Here is a 12,717-nt window from a genome sequence, read left to right as displayed (position 1 = left end):
CATATGCACCATATGCACATCCATGTAAAAACATTCACATGCAAATCTGTGTGAACACATACACACGTGTGCCAAAGTATGTGCAGAGGCACACATGCTGGCATGTGTATGAACACATGTACACATATGCACACACACAAAATACACATGCAGATGCCCAGAAAGAGATCCCTGCACACTCTTACACACATAGAGATGTACACACGTAGGCACCAAACGCATGTGCACACACACATGCACTCATATGCACAGAACCACACAAGCACACAGATCCACAGACCTGCACTCCCATACACACATACGCGAAATTGCAGACGCAGGAACACACACGTACATGCTCACACACGCAGTCATGCACCACATGCATGCACGTGCATGGGCACCCACGTCCCAACGACAGCACGTGCGTGCACACAAACACACGGAGGCACTCACACCGACACACACGCACTTGCAGACCCGCACAAGCGCAAACACGGGGAACGCAGCCACACACCGGCACCGCAAGTGCACGAGCGTGCACTAGCACATGCGGGCCCGCACAGACGCGCTCGCGCCCGCACAGACGCGCTCGCGCCATGGGGACAGTGACACACGCGCAGTATACGCGCACACACCCACATCCACTTATGCACAATAATGCACCACCTTTCCCCACACCTGGAAGATCCCTCCCCGCCCCGCACGCACCCCTCCGACCCGCGGGCTGTGCCCGCCCCCCTCAGCGCACCGCCCCGCGCACCGGGCGCGGTGGTCACGCCGGGCAGAGGCGGGTAGCCGAACGCGCGGATCCCCCGCCCCGCGTGGGCAGGGGATGCTGGTGGCGGTTCCCGCAGCCCCCCACCGCCTCCATCCCGGCCCCCTCAGCCAGGGCTCCCCCCACCCTGCCGCGCAGAAGCCCCCGCCCCCGCGGAGTGGCGCGGCCCCAGCGGCGCGGCGCAAGGCCGCTAGGTGGCGCCAGCGCTCTTCCTGGCGGCGCCGCGACCGCCCCGCCCCAACCCCCCCGGCCCGGCCCGGCCCGGCCCGGCCCGCCGAGAGCTGTCGCCCTGCCCGCTGCGCGGCGCTGCGCGGGGCTGCCCCCCCCCGCCCGCCGCGGCGCGGACTCCCCCCCCCCCCCCAGCCGCGGGCACAGCAGCGGCCGCGCTTTGCGGGGAGCGGAGCTGCGGCCGCCGCGCGCCTGCCCGCCACCTCCCCGCGCCCGCGGAGACCGGCCTGTAATTAATGTCTCCGCGCAAAGCAATTAGCCTGCCAATCCCCTCGGGGACGCACATGCTGCCGCGCGAGGCGTGTGCCCGAAGGCGCGCGCGCGCGTGTGTGCCCGCGCGCGAGCGGGAGTGTGAGTGTGAATGTGAATATGTGCCGGGGGTGCCGGTGGCGGCCCCCAAGCACCGCACGTGAATTCGTAATAACGAGGCACGGGTGGCCCTCGCGAGCGGCGGCGGGATGGGTGACCCCGCTGCCCCGCGCTGCTCCGGCGGGCGCTGTGTGGTTCCCCGAGCCGTGTTCCTCGGCAGAACTGATCCTCTTGGGGAAACGGGGGGGCGGGGGGAGAATCTCAATTGCAAATACTGTTTGGAGTTTATCGGAGGGAGCGTCTGAGCTTTAAGATGCTCTTCCGAGGCTCTTGGCGGATGCTGTGACGAGCTCGGGTTGTGGTGGGTTTCGGCTGTGCAGGCAGTGGGGGTAGGGGGGGTGGGGGGAAGGAAAAGACACGATCGAGAGTAGCTGAGACTTTGTGCCCCCGTTGGAGAGATGGTTGAGTCCTCGTCAAGGTTGCTGTGGTATCCCAGAAACACCATTCACTCCGAGCTGTGACCGCGCACCATCAACAGCAACAACTCCGCTGCGCCTGGCCAAGGAACAGGAATTAGGAGCTCGCAAGAATAATATGAAAGGGATCTGCAGAGGGGAAATCCGTGCAAAGGAATCGAAATTAGGAGACTTTTGGGAAAGGGGATGTACTAAATGTGGCCGGCTGGACCTCATCCTGGTGAAGAAAATGGAGATTAAAAGTGGATTTACATTTTGGAACCTCGTCTTTTTATTGATGGTTTCGTGTGTGAAAGGTAGGGTAGTATTTGAGGGGTATATTTTCAGGGGTCCGTTTGCTTTCGGTCAGGGCGTTGCAAGCTCTCGCCTTATACCAAGGTGTATTTCAAAATATATTTATCTCTTATTTTACATTTTTTTACCCTGGGTACTTTGCAATGGGAAGATATAAACGATCGCTAAAGCGGGGAGGAAAGGAGTTGATTCAGAGAGCTCTCTTCGGAGATAGGAAATGTATTTGCTTGCCAGGCTTGGCGTTCAATGCAGTGACTGAGCTGGGGCTCAATAAATATTCTTGCAGTATGCTCAAACGGAGACGTGAGTTGGTTCATATAGCCCCTAACTAGTGTATATTCAAGCAAATCCCACCGGATGACTTTTGTAAGGTGATGGGGGGGGGGGGGGGGGGGGGGGACACGACACGACACGGGCGGCGGGGGGATTACCTACATTTCTGCTTTTCGGTCGAGCAGCGAGCTCTTTGCGGGAATGCCTGTATCGATGCACTTATTAGTTTAACCCGTTGCGTGGGGAAAGTTACGGAGGAGCCCGGCGTGTGCGTAGCCGTCTCACAGCCCGAAATGCGCTTCACGCTCAGCTGTTTGTATGCACGCAGGGCTCTCTGGCTGTCGAAAACGTACGTTAGCAATTCAGCCTTGAAGGCATGGTCTGCCGCTGGTCCCTTTCCCGTGATGTATGTGGGGAGGTTTGGGGGTCGGGTTTTTTTGTCTTTTTTTTTTTTTTTTTTTTTTTTTTTTTTTTTTTCCAGTGGAAGGGGTTATTTTGCTTGCTTTCTGCTTCTGTGTTCGTGAAAGGGGAGCAAAAAAGGAAACCTCTAGTTAGCGGCGTAAATATCTCCGCTAAGTCTGTGCTTGCAGAGACAGACAGAGAAAAGAAGAAATATGTGGCTTGAATAATGTGCACCTTCAAAATTACACAGGCATCTCTAAACGGTGAAGTGCTGATCCCATCACGCGTGCCTTCAGTAAAAGGATCTATTCTGCAACTCCCCACAGTCGGCTGCCTACCCGAAATAATCTCCCCTTGTTTGTGGCTAGTGATTAATATCTGATTAATCACCCTTTTATCCCCCTCCTCATTCTCATCCCTCCTCCCCGCCACACTCATACACTCCCTGAATATTTAGTAGACATTATCGATCCTCTCCGAGTTTTTAGACTTGGTTATCGCCTACGGAGGTTGCCTGCACGGGTGGGAAGGAGGTGTGTTGGGGGGGGGACGACGACCCGGCATTCAAAGGCGTGCCTTCCCGAGCTGGCTCTGCCTTGGATGAAACGGTTTATTGTGGAGCTTTGCCGCTGCTTGTCCTCCCATTTGCATCGCGTGGAAAAGATAATTCGTGTTGCACGGCGAGGGTATCGAGGGCTTTTGCCTCACCCCACGTTATCCTGACACTGGGGATCCGAGGGGAAGGGGCTTGCCTGCGACGTTAATGCACATTTTAATTACAGGCAGCTTCTCTATGTTCGCGTCTATCGAAGCGAGCTGCTCCCTGCCTTTGCCCCGTTCTGGAGAAGGTCTGCCATCAAGACCAACCCGGCCGGGGCTTTTCTTTTCCCTGCTTCAAGCACCCTGTCGTTAACGCATTCTCCGTGCCAGGTGCGGTCATTTGCAAGTCCCGGGCGCGCTGGCTGCGAGAGGCGCCGTGCCGCTCCGCGGGCGCGGTGCGGAGGCGCTGGGGCGAGCGGGCGGCTCCGGCGCCGCTGCCGGCGCAGCTGCTTTGCGAGAGCGAGTCGCGGGGCGGCAGCATCCTACAAAATTCCAGGCGGGCGGGTCTCCCCGCGTGGCTATGGCTGCGGGAGCAGCGCAAGTTTCCACGGCACCTGTTGAGAAGCCGCTTCGCTTGCCCTTGGGGGCGGGAGAAGGAAAAAACAATGGATGCTGAGGGAAAAAGCTGGAGCGAAGCACCTAGGACAGCCCAAGAAAAGGAGGAAAAACGGCCTTTGCAAAATTGGCCTTTTCTCTTCCTGTCCACGTACAGTCCCAGGGAGATGATGTGAAGCTGTTTCTATTGTCAGGGCCTGAGCTTCCCAGGTGCCGACCCTGGCAGTTTCCGTAGACTTCCCTTGGACTGGGGGGGGGGGGGGGTCCTCCCAGCCACTGCAAATGCACTAGGTCGGGTTTTACATCCTAGATGCTGGTTCCTTTAGGCAGCCAAGCTCCACAGAGCTGGCTTAGACTCACTGCAGCACTGCATCTATTCTGGGATTTTATATTTAGTTCTCTCCCCACTCCCATGAATGAACACATTTTACCTTGATTTACATTCCCATTGTGTCAGCACAGGCTTCTGCTTCCAGAAACCTTGGCAGAGGCAAACAATGAATGAATACCTGCCCATTTAAAACATCCCAGATGTTGAAAGCAAGGTGACTCCCCAGATCCTGCATCTGCTCTACCATTGCGTGGCAAGGCCTTTTCACCACATTCCACCTCCACAAGCTTCAGCTCATACCATTCCTTGCTTAATCACCTCTACTGAATAGTCTAGCACCACATCCTAACACCCAAACTGTTGCTGAGGTTCCTGTCATCCAGACCATTTCCACAGCTTTGCTTGATATTTGCCTCTCAGACCTTTCCTACTTTTGTGATTGTCCTGTTGCCATTTCTCTGGTCTCAATCCACAGATCTCACTGTTACAGGTGTCAGACTATCCCAGGGTGCTTACAGAACCATGCTAAAATCTGACTAGTTATGCACTCCTTGTATATATCCATGTAGACAAAAAAAAATCTTCACATTTATCTATAAAGTTGTGCCTCTTTGGAACCTTGCAACAAGACTTGGGAGGTGTTAGAAAAGGGAGAAGAAAGCAGGAGAAAATGGGAGGAAGGAAATTGTCAGAACTGCTGGGGAAGGGTTGATAGAAAGAGCTGAAGTAAAGAGGAATTGTATCTTCTTCAACGAAAATCTTTAACTGCTTACACAATATCCCATTACGCCATGGATCAATCTCCAACAAAATCTTCCTTGTATGGACATGGAGGAAAAAAGCAAAGAAATGGCAACACTGATGAGTGAGAGAAGGCACAGAATGCATTAAAACAAACAAACAAAAACCCCAAACCCCAACCCTTAGAAAATGCCAAGCAGGGTTTTTCCTGGCCAGCTGCAGTGATGATGGATCCTGTGCTCTTCCCTTTAGATGTGCAAGACCCCTCGAAAAGCTTCTTCCCCTATCGCCCTCACTCTGAGAGCGGGAGGAATTAGAAGTGCCATTTAGGCACACGAGAGACAAATCAAGCTTGGAGGAAGGAGTGGAAACTTCCACCACCCAACTCCCTTACAGGAAGGGGAGGAGAGGGGATAAAGGGGAGGGGGGGGGGGGGGGCAGTAAAAATGAAGCAGCATCAGTGAATTTTGGTCCCTGTGATTTAGGAGAGAAATCACTGATACCTGGTCCTCTTTGGTTTGGCACCTCCCTCAACCAAAAAAAAAAAAAAAAAAAAAAAAACAAAACCCCAAACCCCCCCCCAAAACAAACACCAAATCCCAAAACAAACAAAACAAAACAACCACCCCACCCCACCACCCCCCCCCCCCCAAAAAAAAAAAAAAAAAACCAAAACAAACCAAAAAAAAAAGACAATGCTAGTGGTCTGTTTGTGGAAGCAAACCAGAAAGGAAATCAGACAAAAAGACCAGAGAGCACAAGACTCCTCCATGTCCTCTGTTTAGTTGTCACTCCAAGACAGAGACCAGAGAGCACCAAGGTCTGCTCTTTTGTGTGCCTGGCTAAAATGAAGCTTTGCCTCTGCTGTCGTTCTTCTGTTCCCCTGTTGCAGTTGTGTCAAGTGGAACAAGGGTAGCTTACAAAATAAAAGGGAGATGAATCAGTGAGACTTTAAACGGCTCGCTGACAGAAGAAGCGATGAGAAAATGGAAAGGATTTCCATTTCCAGTGGGTAGGTACCTGGCACGTGGGAATCTTATCAGGGACAAGGCGTGCCCTGCTGCCTTCAGCCACCTCTGCAGTCTCCCTTCACCCCTACTCCCACCTCAATCCCGCTTCCTTCAGGCTCCGCCAGCACCTCCCCACCGCCTCCGTCCCTGTCACTCGGCTTATGGAGCGGCTGGCGGCTGGCTTTCCTCGGGGGGCGCGGCGCGGTGCCCGCTCTGTCCCCGGGGCGGACACGGCGAGTGACAGCAGGTTCATGTTTCCTCGTTCCCAGATGGTCGCTGCCGCCGCTGCATCCTCGTGCCTGTGTGTTTTTTGCGTGTGTTCATGCGCACGCAGGGGTGGAGGGAGACGCTGACCAGAGAACGGCTAACGTCGTCCTTCCTCGTCAACTCCTCCGCACACGCTCAGCTCCCCTACAGTGCCTCTTTTACCCTAAGCTCCCGCAGGTAACGCGGGGCTTCTGCTTAGAGGACTGCGCACAGTACCTCAGCGATTTTTTTCAAGCTTCACGGTTCTGCACGGTTGCAGACAAAAGTTACCCTCTCTCACGCCCCCGCCCTTCCTCAGCCCAGAGCTCAAACAAGGCTCCGCTATGCTTAGTGCACGGTTCCTCCTCCTGTTCTTCTGCGGGGTAAAAATACAGAAGCACACAACACCCTCTGAGCAGCATCAGCAGGGGCCGCCTCTCTCTCCCCTGCTCGGTGGCATTAGGGACCCGCAAAGGGCACAGAGGAATGTCGCCTGCAGGCTCCGCTTTTTTTGTTGCGAGAGGCAGCAGTCGCAAGGCGGTGCCGGCACGGAGCGGTGGCAGCCCGCCGGCAGGCTCCGTCCGCACCGGCACTGGCACCGGCCTTCGCAGCTGCACCTCCCGGGAGTCCTTAATACAGCCTTCTGTCGTTTGACTTTGCTTGTTTTAGCTGGGTGACTCCTGCAGGTCTTTTGTTTGTAAGTCTGAGAGGGCATTATGGTGCTTGGCTGGTTTGTTTAACGTATTGGAAAAGGCTCCCACTCCCTCAGCACAAGCCCGTTCCTCACGGGAGCGGGCCGGGGGCTCTAGGCAGCCACACAGACAGAAGAGGGACAGGTTGTACCTTCAACTCTATTACCAACATGTCGACGTGCAAGCACCAGCCCACGAGACCTAAAGAATTCCGTGGGTGTGCTTTCAAATCCCTCCTTTTTCCAAAAATCCTGTGAAATAAACATAGCAGGAGCTTGGAGTCTACCTGAGGGTTTGCCTGTTTGTTTGTGGGATCTTGTTTGTTTGTTTTTGAGGAACAGGTCAAGTAGGATCAATTGCCCATCTAGCTTAGTGGCCTTTATCTCCAATGGTGACTGTTAGCAGCAGTATAGGGAAAGAGGAGAAACACAGCAAGCACAGAGTGACTAGCACATCACCCCAGATTTCAGCAGCCAGCAGGTTTGGGTCTCCTGAGCTAGAGACTGCTTTTGGAACATCATGTTTTAAGAGGCAAGGACTGCCCTGTGCTTCATTCATTCATCTATTCCTTCTCCTCCTGCTGCCTTCCTCTTCCCTTCCCTTCCCTTCCCTTCCCTTCCCTTCCCTTCCCTTCCCTTCCCTTCCCTTCCCTTCCCTTCCCTTCCCTTCCCTTCCCTTCCCTTCCCTTCCCTTCCCTTCCCTTCCCTTCCCTTCCCTTCCCTTCCCTTCCCTTCCCTTCCCTTCCCTTCCCACTATTGCATTCATATACATACTCCATCCTTTACACTTTTCATCTGGCTGAAAGCACTGAATAGTATGACAGCTTGTAATAAAATTGGCTTTATTATACCCAGTATTATTGATATGCTACATAGGTCAACCCCCAAAATTTGAGATTTTTATCCATTGAATGCACATGGATCTAGCAAAGAGAAAGAAAACCACAGAACTCTTCAGAAAAATTCTAAAATATTTTGAAATATCCTGTAGAAATGGTTCAGTTTGCATGATTGCAACACCCTTTCCAGAGACAAAAGATTATAAAGAATAATGGAGCCTTGTATCCTTCCTGTTTTCAAAAGCAAGTGTCTTGGACACTGCCTGATTTTCAGAGGTATTGAGCATTTCTGATTTCAGCTGGCTCCAGTAAGAGCCTGGGGAGCTAGTTAGCACCTCTGAAGCAAGGCCAAGTGAGTCCATTGTTACAATGCTGGGACACAGACAGTAAAGCCAAAGCAAAACATCTATAAAATAACTTACAATTTTATGTAAAATGTTAATTCTACAGAATCTGATAAATTGCAATTGGTAGGAATAGGAAAGGTTTTGTGATCTGCTGCAAATAATGTTTTTTTTCCTTCTCCACTAACAAAAAACTTCAGTTTTAATTCAATGGGGCTGTGACATCTCAGACTCAACTTCTTGCTGATGAGTATCATTCAGCTTGTATTTCTGGACAAAGCCTTTGCAGGACATCGGTTTACCAGTAACTCCAAAGCAAATTCCCAGGAAAGAACAGTCAGAAAACAGACAATTTTGTCTAAGTTGCTGGGTTTTTTCTTAGACCTCTATAATTTTACAGCAGATCTTATTACAGAGGTATTTGAAAAAGCAGTATTTAAGCAACAAATCAGAAAGGCGTATGATAAAAGTAGTTATTACAAGGCTATAGAACTTACCTCACCATTTTGATTGAATAATTTTCCTTCTAAGGTTTATTGCCAAATCCCAGAACTCTTCCGAGCTTTAAACACATGCCTTTCAAACAACTTTGCAGAAGAATGTTTCCTTCTCAATGAAGTCATACAATTTCTCTACAAAAAGAGACAATCTTTGCATTTATCAAAATTTCAAGGGACAAAAATTGGCAATTATGTTGGACCTAAACAGAAGAGTGCATGACATGTAACATACAGGGTGTCACCTGCCTCTTAAAAAAACCCAACAAAACAACTAGTGTTTTGTTAACAAAACATTAGGAAATGTTGAATATCTGCTTCCCAACATCCAGTTCTTCTTCTGGGAAATGGAATGGACAAGGATATCGGACTACTACAAGGAAGATTATTTTTTTTTTTTAAATAAACATGCACACACACAGAGAGACGTATAAGGTTTTTCTAGATGTTTACTTTGCCTGGGCAGATTTGTGTTCATGGTCTCACTGCCTTGTTCTTACAGATCACATAAAATTTACTATGGCTCCATAATTCTGGCATTACAAGTGCTGAATACCGCTGTAAATGTCAAAGAAAGAAATGGTGGAAATTCATCATCTCCTTCCCAGTGTCTGAAACGTTAGATGGATATGTTTATGAATTTAGGAACCATGTAACTCAAGAGCAAGCCCCAAATTATTGGGGAACGGCATACAAGGCATCCCACCAGGACAGGTCCTCTCCTAGAGTTGTATTGTCAAAGAGCAAGGTGGGATGCAACCAGCACAGATATAGAGAGATAGACTGCTCATTTTCCCTTGGATTCTACACAATGTATCATAGTGTAATGTATCATACTCACATTGTGTCATAGAAATAACAGTGTGTAACTTAACCATGGAAGGATTCACAGGATGATGAATTCTCACCTCCCGAGGCTGGTAAATAACACAGATTATCTTAGCAATAGGACTAAAGGAATCTGGAGGCTTTAAGCAGCAATGACTGAATAATTACTTGGATTATACAGATGATGAATCACTGCTTCTGACCTTGAATTTTATTTTGTCTGTTTCCCATATTTACATATCCTATTAGCTTTTTATCTTTATGCATTGTAACTAGTTTGATTTCATTCTCATGGAACTATGTATACACATATATGTACACATGCATATATAATATGCACATGTAGACATTATATCCATGTATTTCGGTCTGAGAAATTCAACAGACTGCATTGTTACCTTACAAAGGCAAAGGTAACCACTTGAAATGTATGTGCTTCCTAAACTATCCACGACCTCTTATTGTGTATTCCCAATCTCAGAAGGAAGTTCTACCATAACACATAACTGATTTCACTAACAAAACAAGAGTACAAGTAGTGACAGCTAGCAGATAGCTAGGAGGAAAGCCTGATGAAAAGAAAAAACACCCGCTACTAAAAACACTAATAAAAACTGATCCTAGCACATTAACGGATACAATTATTCATTCCCCCTGATTTAGGGAATTTTTACCAAATGCAGTTTCTATAAAACTGGTTTTGGTAGAATGAAAACTTCTAATCACCTTTCAAATATGGAATAGATATTTCTGTGCCATTTTCTGTTTTATTTTAATACTGGTATTATCATTTAAAGAGGCTGACATATCACATCTCAGAGGTGGCTGTATTTTGGTGGCAGTTAAAATGATCTGTGATCATTATCTTTTTATAGAACTGTTTTCAGACCCAGCAAGTGGATATCTGCAAGTTTGGAGTCTTCAGCTAAAATGAGTTACATAAATGCAGGGTATGGATATTCTTCTTATTTCAACATAGCATTGAGATGGAACTACTTGAATTACAAAACCTTTCCTCCACTATTTAATCTGACCCAGAAGGAAAACTTCACATTCTACTATATTTAGCTTTCTAGATTGCTGTGCAATCTTTGGGAATCAAAGCTTAGTCTAATTAAAGCTAATCTTTTAAAAGTCTATGCTAAAAGTTGCAGTTTTGCTTCTGTATATCAGCTTTGCTTCAAAGGTGAATGGAAGATATAATACAGGATATAAAATGTGTTTTTAAACTGCCAGTTGTTGAGCCCACTGACAGCTACAAGACAGTCCAGAATAGGACTTTTGAAAGTACATTTGCCTCTGCTTCTTTTCATACTGAGTTTTGAATTAGTTTTCTGTACATATATTTCATTCGACTCAGAAATACAAATTATAACAAAGCTATGTGTTTCACAATACACTAGAAATTTTCAATAGAAGTGCTTTTTTGAAAACTCACATTGCATTATAAACCTAAAGATTACAAAACTAAATTGTTTATGATTCTGTTTAAGGAAAATAAATTATGTATTTGAATACAGTCAGAAAACGCTCTATCTTTCTACATCTTCGTGATGATCATGTCAGCACTTCTGGTGATCAATCCACTAGGTTCAGTGTAATGGTAGTATGCTAACACAATGTCAGCTGTGGTCCTTAAAACCACAGAATAGTCATGCTTTTTGTCAGGACATATGCTGAATTACAGCTAATTCACAACCTGGTTTCAATATTCCTTATTAAATTTTTTTCCTCCACTAAAACATTTAGGAATTTGCAGAAGGCTGCTAATAGCTGCAGAGGAACTGGGAGGAACTGAGAAAATAGATTTCAGTTTAGAATGCTTTCCAATTTAATTATTAATTCAATTTGGTTTTACTTTTATTGGATTATCATATATTCCAGATATGTAGTTACATTTGAAAATGCTGAATTAGCTAGCAAAACCAAAGCAGAAAACCAGATAAGTTTCCGTGTTAATTTTATCATATTCATCTTGTACTAGCATGTTCTTTGTATTTGCCACTGTCTCAGAGTCTAAAACCATGTAATATACTGCGTCAAAATCATAAGAACTAAAATATTCCGGAAAACAAGTGTCCAAACCCTGACTGACAGGGTAGAAAGCCTACCTGGTTACCCAAAAGTGGAAGGAAGAAAAGAATAGGTCTTTGGCCACCTCACATAGTCAAGTCAATCAGCTCTGTGGTAAAAGATGTTTTTTTTCTTACATTTCCACGTGTGTGTGGGAGCAGAGACGCACATGCATGGAAGTGTGTGTGCACACCAGCACTTCTGGTAGCAGGCATCTGTGGCTGTGTGTGCTATCAAAAAGAATCTATGTTTAAATCATGACTATGCTCATCTTGTGTTTTCTCTTGAATACATGTATGCTAACTGACACACCTTAATCATATGACTACTGCTACTGACTTTAGTAATTCCTGTTGCATGACGTGGCAGTTTTAATGACCACAAGAGAAGAAATACATATAGTTCATAATGAAAGGGCAGGACGTTTTCTCCAAAATCTTTACATCAATATAGTGCTCTCAAAAGTGTCTATCTGATTGGAGAGAATTTTCATCAGTCTAATGTATTGAAGTAACATGGCACAGATTGTACTTTATCAATTGAATGTTTTAGCAGTACTTATGGCAACATACTTCCCTCTTAGGGCTACTACTAAAACAGGTAAGATTTTCATAACATTCACATTATTACTAAATATTAAATCCTTTCATATGAAACTGCTAAATTATTTTTTCTTCATACAGACCCTTCAATAAAGGGTACTGGAACTGAGAAGAAAAAAAATAATCAACGTTTTACATTTGATGGGCTTGAAAATATTCTCTTACAGCTGAAAGAGGGGAACTGATTGCTCAGTGCACAGTTTTTTCACGCCGTCTGCAACTTAAAAAAACCCAACCTGCTCCTTTCCACATTACTATTCAGATATGTACCACATTCATTCAGAAGTCTTCTTTTCAGTAACTGCTCCTTTCTGCAAGATCTTTTGAAGGGGGCCAATAATTTCCCTCACACAATTCACATAGTTATTAGCTTCAGAGGCTTTGGTAGTATCACCTCTCTATCCTTTATTTCAATCTTGGCAACTCCTTCCTGGGAAAATAACATACCTCTGACATTTGGGAGAATATTTCTTTAGAGGTTTTTATAGATTCTATTTAATGAACTTCTATGTATCCTTAAATGGAACCATATTCTCCTTATAGCAATTATAGACTGTAGAGGAATTATAGAGGACTATATGAGAAGTTTATTTGTAAGAAGTTTGTGATGATTGGTAAAAA

General features: G+C 47.0%; 1 protein-coding gene across 2 annotated transcripts in view; it reads left to right on the top strand.

The window, feature by feature from the left end:
- Positions 1–1,760: 1,760 nt before the first annotated feature.
- CSMD3 (CUB and Sushi multiple domains 3) overlaps positions 1,761–12,717 on the top strand; it is a 726,030-nt gene continuing 715,073 nt past the window's right edge. For both annotated transcript variants that reach the window (XM_040588420.1, XM_040588419.1), the window contains exon 1: positions 1,761–2,066. In XM_040588420.1, the coding sequence (XP_040444354.1) occupies positions 1,889–2,066 (178 nt within the window). In that variant the 5' untranslated portion in view covers positions 1,761–1,888. The remainder of the gene's footprint in view (positions 2,067–12,717) is intronic.

Source organism: Falco naumanni, chromosome 3 (genome assembly GCF_017639655.2).
Source record: "Falco naumanni isolate bFalNau1 chromosome 3, bFalNau1.pat, whole genome shotgun sequence".
NCBI lineage: Eukaryota > Metazoa > Chordata > Aves > Falconiformes > Falconidae > Falco > Falco naumanni.
Note: the sequence above shows the minus strand (reverse complement) of the source record. Positions and strands in the feature narration are given on the sequence as shown.